This window comes from Hippopotamus amphibius, chromosome 9 (assembly GCF_030028045.1).
Source record: "Hippopotamus amphibius kiboko isolate mHipAmp2 chromosome 9, mHipAmp2.hap2, whole genome shotgun sequence".
In the NCBI taxonomy this organism is placed as follows: domain Eukaryota; kingdom Metazoa; phylum Chordata; class Mammalia; order Artiodactyla; family Hippopotamidae; genus Hippopotamus; species Hippopotamus amphibius.
The window spans coordinates 123,698,124-123,711,352 of NC_080194.1; the positions used below are offsets into that span (position 1 = coordinate 123,698,124).

The following is a 13,229-nucleotide window of genomic DNA, read 5'->3' on the forward strand; positions in this document are numbered from 1 at the left end:
TTGTGGGTGAAGGTGGGGGTCGGCCTAAGATACAGAAATCTCCAAACCACAGAACCCTGATAATAACACCAGGAACTCTGTTAGTAGAAAAGTAGAGAGGATTAGGCCTACCTCATCCTCATAAAGTATGGAAGGAGTTAGGATCAGAAATGGTTTGTCAGTGGCAGAAAGTGAAGAAAATTGTGTATCAGGAAAAAAATAAAAGATGATAAAAAACTATATCTCCTGCTGTACACTGGAGTCCCTGAGTACTTCATTTTCAAATATGTTTAAGCTTTGTCTAACTCTGAACAATTTATGTCATGAGAGAAAAATAAAAAGAGTTTTTCCTTTTGTTAATTTTGCTCATGAAAACTGGGGAATCTGTTTTAGAGGATGGTAGATACTTGGTTCTCATTAACAAGGAGAAGGCCATTTCTGGGCACCACACACTTGTAAAAGTGTCTCATCAATACTGAAAAAATTGGGATCTTCTGTATTTTAGAACCGAGCCTAGGATATTCAGAAACAGAAGCGAGAGAAATGTCCTCTGGCTCTCTTTCACCCACAACGGTGCCTGCTCACCGGATCCTAGCCTTTCCTGAGCAGACAAACAATGAAGACTGGACAGTGGCACCTGGGCTTGTCTTGCCTGAGTCCCAGGTGAGCTGTGCTTTCCAGCTTCTTAGGGCTGCCTTTCCCTGCTGCTCTTGACCCGCACTGTCCAGCAGCTGCTCAGAGGCGTGTTAACCTAGATGATCCCCAGGACTTTGGGTGCCTGTTTGCTGATCCCTTGCCTCCTTCCTTTCTGCCTTCTCGCTGTTTAAAAATCAAGCACTGTTAGTTCCTTTCATGACTGGCTTACCATGCAGTTGATGGCTCAGAAGGTTGGGCTGCTTCTGTAGTGGCAAGTATTGAGCTAAAGCTCATTCTCTTCTTCAGAGCTTGTTGACATTTGAAGAAGTGGCCATGTATTTTTCCCAGGAAGAATGGGAGTTATTGGATCCCACTCAGAAGGCCCTCTACAATGATGTAATGCAAGAAAACTATGAGACTGTCATCTCTCTAGGTAAAGATCCTCCCCTTCCCTTTGCATAGGAGTGGAGTAATTTGTCCTGTTGTTGGTGTACTGAGAACGCACCCCTATGAGAGAGTCTGTGTTCTAGTAGCTGACTAGTTCTCAACTAGATGGTGTGGGCAGGGAAAGGTGTATCCAGATCAGGGTGCTTTTTCCAAGTGCACATGGTAATTCCTTATCCTAAATATTGATCCTTCCTTCCCTCTTTCACTCCAGAGTGCTCTTCTCTTATCTTTCCCATCTCCATAAAGGACACCACCATTCACCCAGTATTTTAGGTCAGAAAACTTGTGGTCATCCTTTACACCTATCTTGTAATACCCCCCTAGTACTGATACATAACTGCTTCTCTTGGCTCCAGCTTTCCTGTGTAGCCTGAGTCCAAGCACGTCTCAGCCTCCTGTGCCTTAGCATCGTGGTATAAGCCAGCAGCATCTCTAACAAGGTCCACCTCAGTACTTTCTACCTGGCACCCCCTGCCATCATTCCTCCCCTCTCACAGCCTGTTTTCCACACAGCAGCCAGAATCTTTTAAAAACCGCATCATATCAGGACATTTCTCTGCATTCAAACTTTATTGTGACTTTTCACACATTCAGAATTCTTTATAGAGGCACGCAGGACCCCTCAAGTTCTGTGCTCTCCTCACCCCCCTGCCTTCATCGCCTGCCACTCCTGCCCTTCTCAGTCCTCTTTAGCCACACTGGTCTTCTTGCTGTTTCTTGAATTCATCAAGCTCATTTCTAACTTTGCATTTCCTTTACCTGACACATAGGACTCAGTACTGTATTTTCCAACATCTCTATTTTTGTCCAACTCAGAAGAATTCATGTCATGTAAGGAAAAAAACAAGATTTCCTTCTATTGACTTCACTCGTGAAAATTAAAGAGTCAACTGGGAAACCTGTCTTAGGGGCTAGTAGATGCTTGATTCTTGTTTAAAATGAGATACCCACTTCTAGGTACCACATAATACTTGTAAAGTTGTACCATCTCTGCTGAAAGAATCAGGATCTTCTGTATTTTAGAACTGAGCCTAGGATGTTCAAAGACAGAATGGAGAGAAAGTTCCTCTCACTCTTCCACAGCGGTGCCTGCTCACCAGATCCTAGCCTTTCCTGAGCAGACAAACACCAAAGACTGGACAGTGGCACCTGAGCTCGTCTTGCCTGAGTCCCAGGTGAGCTGTGCTTTCCAGCATCTTAGGGCTGCCTTTCCCTGCTGACCTTGACCTGCACTGCTGAGCAGGTGCTCAGAGGCATGTTAACCTAGATGATCCCCTCAGGAACTGGGCACCTCCCAGCCTGTTTGCTGATCTCTTGCCTACTTGCTTTCTGCCTTCTCACTTAAAAAAAATTCATGTGCTGTTAGTTCCTTTCATGACTGGCTTACCATTGAGTTCATTGCTCGGAAGGTTGGGCTGCTTCTGTAGTGGCAAGTATTGAGCTAAAGCCCATTCTCTTCTTTAGAACTTGTTGACATTTGAAGAAGTGGCCATGTATTTTTCCCAGGAAGAATGGGAGTTATTGGATCCCACTCAGAAGGCCCTCTACAATGATGTAATGCAAGAAAACTATGAGACTGTCATCTCTCTAGGTAAAGATCCTCCCCTTCCCTTCTCTCCATTCCTCCATAGGAGTGGAGTAATTTATCCTGTTGTTGGTATACTGAGAATGCACCCCTATGAGAGAGTCTGTGTTCTAGTAGCTGACTAGTTCTCAACTAGATGGTATGGGTAGGGAAGAGGTGTATCCAGACCACCAGGGAGCTTTTCTCAAGTACGTTCTTTACACTGTTTGGAATTCTTGATCTCTTCTTCCCACCAAACTTGCCCTCATATCTTTCTTGTCTCTGTAAAAGGCATACCCATTCATCCACTTGCTCAGAGCAAGAAACATTCAGTCATCCTTTACCTTGATCTTGCCGTAATACCCCAGTAAGTCTAACACATCACTCTTGGCTCCACCTTCACAGTGTAGCCTGAGTCTGATCATGTCTCAGTCTCTTGTGCTATTAGCATCCTGATCTCAGCCAGCGGCATCTCTATCAAGTTCCACCTCAGTACTTTCTAACTGGTGCCCACTGCCACCACTCCTGTGCTCTCACAGTCTGTTTTCTACATGGCAGCCAGAGTCTTTTAAAAACCTGATCAAATCATGACGTTTTCTGCTTCAAAAACCTTACAGTCACTTCTCATAAGGTTCAGAATAAATCCAAATTTCTTACCAAGGCTCCTGGGACCCTCCAAGATCTGGCTTCTCCTTGTCTCCCTGCTGCTGTCTCCTGCCATTCATGCCCTTGCTCTGGCCTCTTTCTTCACATTGCTCATCTTGCTGTTTCATGAACTTGATGTGCTCATTTCTTTCCCCTTCCCTCCACCTGGCACACTTTTCTGCCATATGAAAAAACGCTCAGTTTAGGGTTCTACTCAAATATCACTTAGGGTTTGTTTTTTTTGTTTTTGTTTTTTTGTTTTAATATTTATATGCGTGTGTGTGTACGTATGTATGTGTGTGACTGGACTGGGTCTTAGTTGCGGCATGAGGGATTTTTAGTTGCAGCAATGGGATCTAGTTCCCTGACCAGGAATTGAACCAGGGCCCCCTGCAGTGGCACCTCGGAGTCTCGGAGGGACCGCCAGGGAAGTCCCTCAAATATCACTTTCTAAAAGAGGCATTTCACACAGCCTTATCTAAAGTTGCTTCACAGAAGCAGAATGTTTTTTAATTAATTAATTATTTCTTTATTTTATTGGCTGTGTTGGGTCTTTGTTGCTGTGTGCGGGCTTTCTTTAGTTGCGGTGAGTGGGGGCTACTCTTCGTTGTGGTGCACGGGCTCCTCATTGCTGTGTCTTCTCTTGTTGTGGAGCACGGGCTCTAGGCTTGTGGGCTTCAGTAGTTGCTGCACATGGGCTCAGTAGTTGTGGCTCACGGGCTCTAAAGCGCAGGCTCAATAGTTGTGGCACATGGGCTTAGTTGGTCCGCGGCATGTGGGATCTTCCTGGAGCAGGGATCGAGCCTGTGTACCTTGCATTGGCAGGCGGATTCTTAACCACTGTGCCACCTAGGTAGCCCGAAGCAGATTCTTTAACATTATCTTACCCTGCTTTAGTTTTCTTCAAAACGTTTATCACTTCCTGACATTTTATTTGCTTGTTGGTTGATGTTTGATTGTCTCACTCTGCATTAGAAGATTAACACCGGGAGATCAGGGAACTTGGCTTACTCACCACTGTATCCCTAGCACATAGAGGGTGCCTGGTGCACCATGGTCACTCAGTACATGTTTGTTGAATGACTGAGTGATGAATATTTTCCATACTTGGCAATATGATTTAGAAAAAGTCCAGTAAGTAGTTCTGATCTGTTTCCTCCACCTGGATGTGAACCAGTGAGCTATGGGAATGGTAGAAGTCTTTACTAGTCCAGTGTCTGATACCTGAGAGCTAAACTGAAAGTTGCTATAACAGGAATCACTTGTGCATATGTTACCAGCCCACTGACCTTCACATTGATTCCTGTAGACCTGGTCTTATCCAGTATGAGTCTTCCCAGAGAGTTAATAGGGCCAGCATGTATTTCCTGCAACCTTTGCAGTTTGGTTCTACCTCAGTAGAATATGGGGTATTCTTAGCAGAAGATGGGGATCGTGCACTGGATTCCCATGTCCTATATTCTTTTCATTGGTCCAGCTTAAGTTTATTTCTCAGTCTCCACTTTACATATCCATCCACAAATGAAGTACATTATAAACCTGACACCAGATATGAGAGTCTGTCCATTTAACCATTTTGGTGTTGTAGACTGTTAAAGTATCCTTTGCTTTTCTTGAGCTAGTCTAAAATTAGTGGACTGTTGTTAAGTTACCAGTCCTTGACCTCAGTTTTTCCATTTCACAGCATTATTTGTGCTTCCCAAACCTAAAGTGATCTCCTGTCTAGAGCAAGGAGAAGAGCCATGGGTCCAAAGATCCTTGGAGTTCAAGGACAGTTCTAGAGAGCTGCCTACAGGTAAGTATACCATGGGAAGAAGGGAAATGTGACTTGATAGGAACCTTTCCAAGGGCTTAACATTTTACAATTCTGCTTATCTATTTTTTTAAAAATTAGTGTTTATCCAGTTTTTCTCTTTATTATTGTGGCTTTCTTGCTCTGTCATATAGTTACCTGTTTCTTATGTTTATTCCAGCAGGGCTAAAGTTCAAAAATGACACTGAAAATCTTCAGCCTCTGTGTCTTTCTGACTTAGAAATACAAGCACCAGTAGATATAGCATCAAAAAAGGCCAGATTGAAAGTTCCCCAGAAAACAGTGGGCAAAGAAAATCATGGTGATATGCATAGGGTGGGAAAATGGCACCGAGATTTTCCAGTGAAGAAAAAAAAGAAACTTTCAACCTGGAAACAAGAGCTGCTGAAACTTATGGATCTTCATAAAAAAGAATGTGCAGGAGAGAAGCCTTTTAAATGTCAGGAATGTGGGAAAAGCTTCAGAGTTAGCTCTGATCTTATTAAGCACCAAAGAATTCACACCGAAGAGAAACCATATAAATGTCAACAGTGTGATAAGAGGTTTAGGTGGAGTTCAGATCTTAATAAGCACTTAACAACACACCAAGGAATAAAACCATATAAATGCTCATGGTGTGGGAAAAGCTTCAGTCAAAATACAAATCTCCACACACACCAAAGAACTCACACTGGAGAGAAGCCCTTTACATGTCATGAATGTGGAAAAAAATTCAGTCAAAATTCCCACCTTATTAAACACCGGAGAACTCACACAGGTGAGCAGCCTTATACCTGTAGCACATGCAGGAGAAACTTCAGCAGACGCTCAAGCCTTCTTAGACACCAGAAACTGCACCAGTAAAGGGAAGCTTGTTCAGTGTCCTCAGTCTGAAGAAAATCACCAAGTGGAACTTGACCTTAAAGTTATGAAAAATACAAAATTATGAAGCATGAAGAATTTTTCATCAGTGGAATTTTTCATCAGGAAACTTTGGGATATAACATGTTTCACAGAAGGAATCTAGATTGACTCTGCAGGGAATGCATTAGTATTGCTACTTGCTATTTTTACTAAAAAACTTTCGAGGAGTTCCTTAGCAGGAGAGGTGTTCTAAGAACATTCCGAGTAAAGGGAAAAGCTGTTTTGGGATTGTATTTGGCAAAATAGCAAATTCAGCTTCAAATGGTAGATGCAGCCATGAATTAATTAGTCTTCAGTGGTCACAGAGGTAAATATTGTTGGTTTGCATTGATTACCCCAGCCACTCTTAAACACATATGATAGAAACATTTGTAGCATGGTCTTCCAAAACAAAAAGCAATAATATGCATGTTTAATAGCATACCATTATCTTCCAGATTTACCAATTTCAGTAATCCCAAGGGCAGAAATGAATTCTGCTGTAAAATTTCTGAAGAACCAAATTGAATATTCTTAACTGTCGCATCGTTGGGCACTGTTCACAAATTTAAAATTGTTTGAGTTCCTTGTTTAACTTTTTAGCAAATTCAGCTCTTGAATCCTGTTAATACAGTTTTTACTGTGATGAAATCATATTTACTTCACCAATAGGGAATCTGCCCAGGTGAACTAATCACTATTTTATGCCTCTCTGGTGGTAGGCAGAAAAGGGAGAACACCTCTGAGAAGGAAATAATATGGAAACGGGTTGGGATCTTTAGCCATGTAAAGAAGAATTTTCTGGAGTAAAAGAAACTAAACTGTTTACTTACATCACAATATCAACCGGATAAAATAGCCATGAAAATGAGCACTTTTCCAAGGTGTAAATGGAAATTAATGGGAATTCAGGATCACCTTCTCAGGTTTTTGTCTATTTGCATTTTAACTTGGCTTTTGTTTGTTATTAAAAACAGGGAGAGTTATGTTTGTCTGGGAAATGGAGTGTTTACTGCACCGGGATCCTGTGGGTCACTGGGCATGTTACTCTGGGAATCCAGTGAGCAAGAGACCAAGTTCCCAAAAGGAAAGATTTGGGAGCTGATGGCAGGGGTAGACAACTGCTCATCTATATTGGTTAACTTACACTGTAACTGTGAAACAGGCAGGGTCATCCTGTTTTCTCCATTGTATCATGTTATAGACTTAGGTTACAAGTTTGATAGGCTACTGAAAATCGATAGGCTGTGGATTTTCTTATAACTCTCCCTTTTATCTACAACTAGAGTGATATCTACAGCTAGAGTGTCTAGGTGTCATCGGGAAAGGATCTAAATTATCTCTTCCAGATCTTTTTCTAATCAAGGAAGTTAGGCTCAAAGAGATCCAGAGGCTTGTCAAAACCCCGTAGCCAGTGCGTCTGTTGGCTGTCACTTAGCTGCATCAGTCAGGCCTGAAGACAGGATAAGTAAGACTGATCTCTGTGTTGTCCCTGCCCAGCCAGCCTGGATGACATTGTATTGTATCTATTTCTAGCTTGTGAAACATTCCTGTTTCTTGATTGGTTACTGAAACACTCTTAAATCTCTGTTTCCCTATGAAATGGAGAGAATGCTCAACTCAGGATTTTCTGGGAATTAGAGGGATTGATGAAGGAAAAGCTCCAAATGTCCTGGCCGCTGGTAGGGTCTCAGTCAGTGTGTGTGTTTCTGTCCCTTTCCCCTGGTCCCTGGTGATATACTGGGTGGACTGACTACATTAAAGGAGCAGATGCATTTGTGGCTATTGCAGTTCCTTCCAGGAGCTGAGCACTTGTGGTGGCAGTTTGCTCAATTGATTTGGTCCTTGGCTTCAGTGCTTTATGGTGTAAGTCACCTGAGCTGTTGGTCTGGCGCTCTCAGCAGGATTTCATTTTCTTCCCTGAGATGAACTGTACCAATATACCAATGTGCTTATTTCTTAAAGCACAGCCAGCTCTGCAGCTCTGGTCTGCATAGATGTTACCCAACAGTCTCAGCCTTACACCCCTGGGACTCTGTCTCTTTTCCCAAGACATACCTATGGATTTCTTGCTGACGCTACATTCATTCATTCAGTTTAATGAGGGCCCAGGTACTCTTCTAAACCAGGGATATAGTAGTGGACAAGACAAAATGCACATCCTCATGGAGTCTGAATCTTAGAGAACAGTAAGAAGGGAGTGGTTATCCCTTTTTGTTCTTTGCAGTCAGACAGGGTCCTGAGATAGTTTTGAGCTGTGGGTTGTGAGCAGAAGTCTCACTTCTTGGCTGAAGCATTTGTTTATTGGTGCAGGACTCTTGTGCCGTCTTTTCCTGCCTCAGTCATGTAAGCATATACAGAGAGGAGTCACAAGATCAGAGCAGTCGGGAATGCCGAGCCCCCCACATTGGGAAGGGGTATCTATTCTAGGGACTCCCCTAGTCCTATGATGGGCTTTGTAGGAAAAAGAAATGAACTTTTGTTAAATCACTGGGATGTTGATGTTGTGTGTTTCTGCAGCATAACCTGCCCCATCTTGTTAGAAATGCTAAAGCAGATCCAGCACTTGCTGGATGACATATGTTATCCAGTAGATGTTGACAGTCTTCTTGAAACAGGAGAGCTATGAGCCTTAGGATGAAACCAACACCATAAAGAGCAGAGTGATAAATATTCAGGTTTTAGAAACATCATTGAGCTATAGGATTAAGCATCACCTGCTACCTAGAATTGCCCCGGACTTTTCAGCTACATACATCTGTATATTTCCTCTTTTTGTTTAAGCTGGTGTAATTGGGATTTCTGTTCATTGTAACTGAAATCATTCTAATACATAGAGCAATAGCTGATTTAAGATAATGTATGTAGGACAGGAACAATGTTCTTATATATTCCTATTTAAAAGATTTCATTACGGAAATTATCAACATATTTGAAATAGAGAAAGTAATATGACAAACCCCTGTATAGGTGTTGATATTTATCCCTTCCAGTTTTTGTTTGGGGAGGGTGGGTGGTTTGTTTTGGAATATTTAAAGCCTATCTCAGACATTATGATATTTCATGCATAAATAGTTTCATTTATAAGATAAACAATTCTTGACAGTCTTTGCCCTAAACCGTCTTTGAGAAAGAATTCCCAAAGAAGAATTCTCCCTCTTGTGGAGGCCTTCTCTCCCACAAGAGGCAAGATTAATTGAGAACATGGGAGCTGCCTTTGTCTCCCTCAAAGGGCAGCCAGAACTTGACCAACTTCCCAAGATGACTTTCTAAGAGGACCCTCTTGGTCTCCCCACTGGGGTATTCATTTATGAGAACAACAGGCAACCCAAATGCTTCATAATGAGGGTGGCCCAGAAGGAATACTAGATACCTGTAATGATCATCAGAGCAAGTTATTAATAAGTTGAAACTTCATAATCCAGTGCTAACTTTTAACAAGCCCCAGAGTGATTCACTCATTAAGAGTTCAGTGGCAACTGGTAATTGTTGGTTTCCTGGGAGCCACTGAAGAACAAAATAATAATAGTAATTACTCTCTTAACATTTTTATATAGGACATTTCCCCAGGAGCTCAAAGTGGCCCTCATTTACCTACTTTAATTGGTTTTCTTTTTTTTAATTGAAATTATGTGTAAATGAATACTAAAAACATTAGAATTTGTTATAATTCCCTCTGTTCCCATTTGATGGTATTTCTTTTTATTAGCATTTAACCATAGCATTGCAGTAACTGCTAAGATGAAAAATGAAGTGGAAATTTAATATTCCTTTTCTATTTCCTTTCCCATTTGGCACCATACTTCCTCTTAATGAGGAATTTTCTCTCCTTTTCTTTGGTTGGTGTCCACTCCCTTGATCCTCTTTCTGGTGTTATTCTAAGGTAATTACTGTGTGCTTCAACTCCTAGTGCTCTAATAGTCAAGAAATGTGGTGCAACCTGCTTTGAAAGATCCCTTTATGGCCAATTTAACTTACCATACATTATCATTTATAAATATCAAATTAATCAACAAAGTGTTATTTGCAACCAGTATTCCTGGTGCCATAAGCTAGTGTTCATCACCTGCAGTTCCCAAATTGACACTTACATTAACCTGCTGCTAAAAACTGGTTCTGTCTTTATCTCTGCCTGCAGATGTTTGCTCCCTAAGACTTTTGGCAAGATATGCACTGTGAATGTTCATTTATTCATTCAGCATTGGGCAAATGTTTATTGGGCACTTTCTATGTGCCAGTCTTTGTTTAGGTGCTGAAATTTTATGTTCACTTACTGTTTTTGCTTCTAAAGAATGCTGGGGGAATTCCCTGGTGGTCCAGTGGTTAGGAAGCCATGCTTCCACTGCAGGGGCACTGGTTCTATCCCTAGGAGGGAACTAAGATCACACAAACCGTGCAGCATGGCCAAACCAAATAAATAATAATAATAATAAAATAAGTAAATAAATAAAGCTGGATTGGGGTAAAGTGGGCAGTCTCTAGACTCCTTTACGTGGTTTAAACAATTTGTATAATATTTCTGTCATTCATTTGTTTGGCAGTTTGGCTTTCCATGGTCAGTTTTCCACTCCATCTTATCTTCAAGATAACTGCAGCTTCCCAAAAATAGAATAGGAGAAACACTGCTCTCTTACCTACCTTAATCTTATTTATTTTTTAAAGGTGACATCTTTATTTATTTTCATTTATTTATATTTTTGGCCGTGCCGTGCATCATGTGGGATCTTAGTTCACTGACCAGGGATCAAACCTGTGCCCCCTGCATTGGGAGTTTGCAGTCCCAACCACTGGACCGCCAGGGAAGTCCCCATACCTTAATCTTATTCACAAAACAAAAAAAGTGATTGAATTGACTTAAGCTCTCTACATTTTGGGAGTGGGGTTGCAAAATTGGAAGAGCCTCTCCAATATTTTTGTTTTAACTCTTTAAAAAATATAGATACTAACGTGATTCGAGCATTAAAACAGAGAAAAGAAATCTAGATACATTCTGTGGGAAACAAAGTTCACCTGTCCAATTACCAAAGAAAGGACATGGAAGCTCAGAGCACAGCAAAGCGAGACTTTAATAACGGTCTTGCAAGAGCGGGTGTCTGGTACAGGCACACCCCAGGACGGCCACGGCAAGCATTTTTTCCCCTAGTTCACAAGTCCCTCCCCTGGTTCCTCATTGGCTGAGTACTACAGGGTTCGCACACTTTCTCTACCATCGCCTACCAATGAGGTTACAATATGTACTTTGTTACTATCTGATTGAAGGGCTTAGACTTTCCTCATGATGACATGACTGTTACCACGCCTCCCTTTGTTCTGTTACTTTTGGCTGTGAACTTTTGCCCCGTTACTTTCTGGTATGAGACTTCGGTCATGTCCGCAAACTTTACTCTATTCTTTGGAACTGAATCATCAGACATCTGTTATCTCTCAAAATTCGCTCCTCTTTTTGTTTATCACTTCTGATTCATTTTCACTTTCTTATTAGGCCCTTAATGCCTTGTTGTTCAAACTTATCAAGCAAATATTGACTTTCTTTTTCATTGTTGACTTTCTTATCTAACAGTAGGAGGTTATTTGGGTATAAGTCATGGGCATTCGTTTGGTTATAGCTGCTTCTGTTAGCCTCTGGGCTAATTCCCTTACACAGGGGATAATAGAACATCCTGTGGCTGTTAGGTTTCCTGCTATAATGACCAGGGAAGTACGGATGGAAGCAACCATCCCCTTCCACTTGCCAAACCATCCCTCTAGCCAAACTGTGAATGGGTCTTCACTTGCATATTCAGCTAGTTGATTAGCCAAGGTTGTTAATCCCTGTAATGCTCTAGTGATGGTACCCTCTGGGGCTGTGTTGTTAAGAATGAACGTGCAACATTTTCCTCCCAGCATGACACATATTCGCCCTTTTTCTGCTAAAATCATGTCCAGGACTATTCTCTTTTCCCAAGCCATCCAACTGGTGGCATCTAGTTGGCTTGCTACTCCTTGCAGTGCATCTCTAGTATAGTTAATAAATCTTTGTTGATTGTAATAAATGTAAAAAATATAGATACAGACATGATTAGAGCATTAAAGCAGAGGAAATCTAGATACATTCTCAGTAAGACGTTGAGACACAAAGCAAACTCCTATGAAAATTTAGGCACTTATATAATAAAGCAGTTATATCCTACATGCCAAAAGGGTTATGTTTTTGTTTGTTTTTTGTTTTTGTTTTGGCTGTGCCAGGCAGCGTGTGGGATCTTAGTTCCCTGAACAGGGATCAAACCTGTGCTCCCTGCAGTGTAAGTGCAGAGTCTTAACCACTGGAAGTTCCAAAGGGTTTTTTTCAAGCCTGTTTCAAAATTTTACAACCATCAACCCCCAAATGATCAGAAACTTCATCTCAAGAAGCATTCCTTAACCACTACATGAAAGAAAATAGTGGGAAATTTATATTGTAGGAATTTGAATAGACATTTCTCACAATAAGATATACAGATGGCTAATCAACACATAAAAAGTCACTCAACATCATTAGCCATCATGGAAATTCAAATCAAAATGTCATTGATGGAATTCCCTGGCGGTCCAGTGGTTAGGATTCTGTGCTGTCACTACCGAGGGCTCAGGTTTGATCCCTGTTTGGGGAACTCAGATCCCATGAGCTGCCAAAATAACAAAACCAAACAGAAAACAACCAACCAAACACATTGAAATACCACTTACCTCCCATAGCGTGGCTGTAATCAAAAAGGTAATGACATGTTATCAAGGATGTGAAGAAATTAGAACCCTTATACACTGCTGGGAATTTGAATGGTTCAGTCACTGTAGAAAACACTGTGTTGGTAACTTCAGAAGTTAAACATAGAATTACCGTTTGTCCCGGCAATTCCACTGCTAAGTATATACCCAAGAGAAATGAAATCTTGTGTATATAAGATCTTACATATCAGTGTACATAGCAGCATTATTCAAAATTGCCCTGAAGTAGAAAGAACCCATATGTCTATCAACTGATAAATGGATGAATAAAAAGTGGTATATCCATACGATGGAATATTATTAGCAATAAAATAAAATTCTGATATATGCTACAACATGGGTAAATGTTGAAAACATGCTAAGTGAAAGGAGTCAGACATAAAAGGTCATGTGTGTGTGAAATATCCATAATAGACACATCTTTAGAGACGGAAAGTGGATTAGTGTTTTCCAGGGATTGAAAGCTGCAGTGGGTGGAGGTTGACTGCTAAAGATACAGGGTTTCTTTTGGGAGGGGGG

At 41.3% G+C, this 13,229-nt stretch overlaps 1 protein-coding gene across 4 annotated transcripts in view; it reads left to right on the plus strand.

Annotated features, from left to right (window-relative positions):
- LOC130859876 (zinc finger protein 75D-like) overlaps positions 1–10,134 on the plus strand; it is a 13,849-nt gene extending 3,715 nt beyond the window's left edge. Inside the window, exons 4-9 of one of the 4 annotated variants that reach the window (XM_057747342.1) lie at positions 485–642; positions 922–1,048; positions 2,086–2,237; positions 2,527–2,653; positions 4,956–5,066; positions 5,248–10,134. In XM_057747342.1, coding sequence (XP_057603325.1) covers positions 485–642; positions 922–1,048; positions 2,086–2,237; positions 2,527–2,653; positions 4,956–5,066; positions 5,248–5,927 — 1,355 coding nt within the window. In that variant the 3' untranslated portion in view covers positions 5,928–10,134. Of the gene's footprint in view, positions 1–484; positions 643–921; positions 1,049–2,085; positions 2,238–2,526; positions 2,654–4,955; positions 5,067–5,244 lie in introns of all 4 variants that reach the window. The other 3 variants (XM_057747341.1, XM_057747343.1, XM_057747344.1) reach the window with 3 other exon arrangements.
- The last annotated feature ends 3,095 nt before the right edge of the window (positions 10,135–13,229 follow it).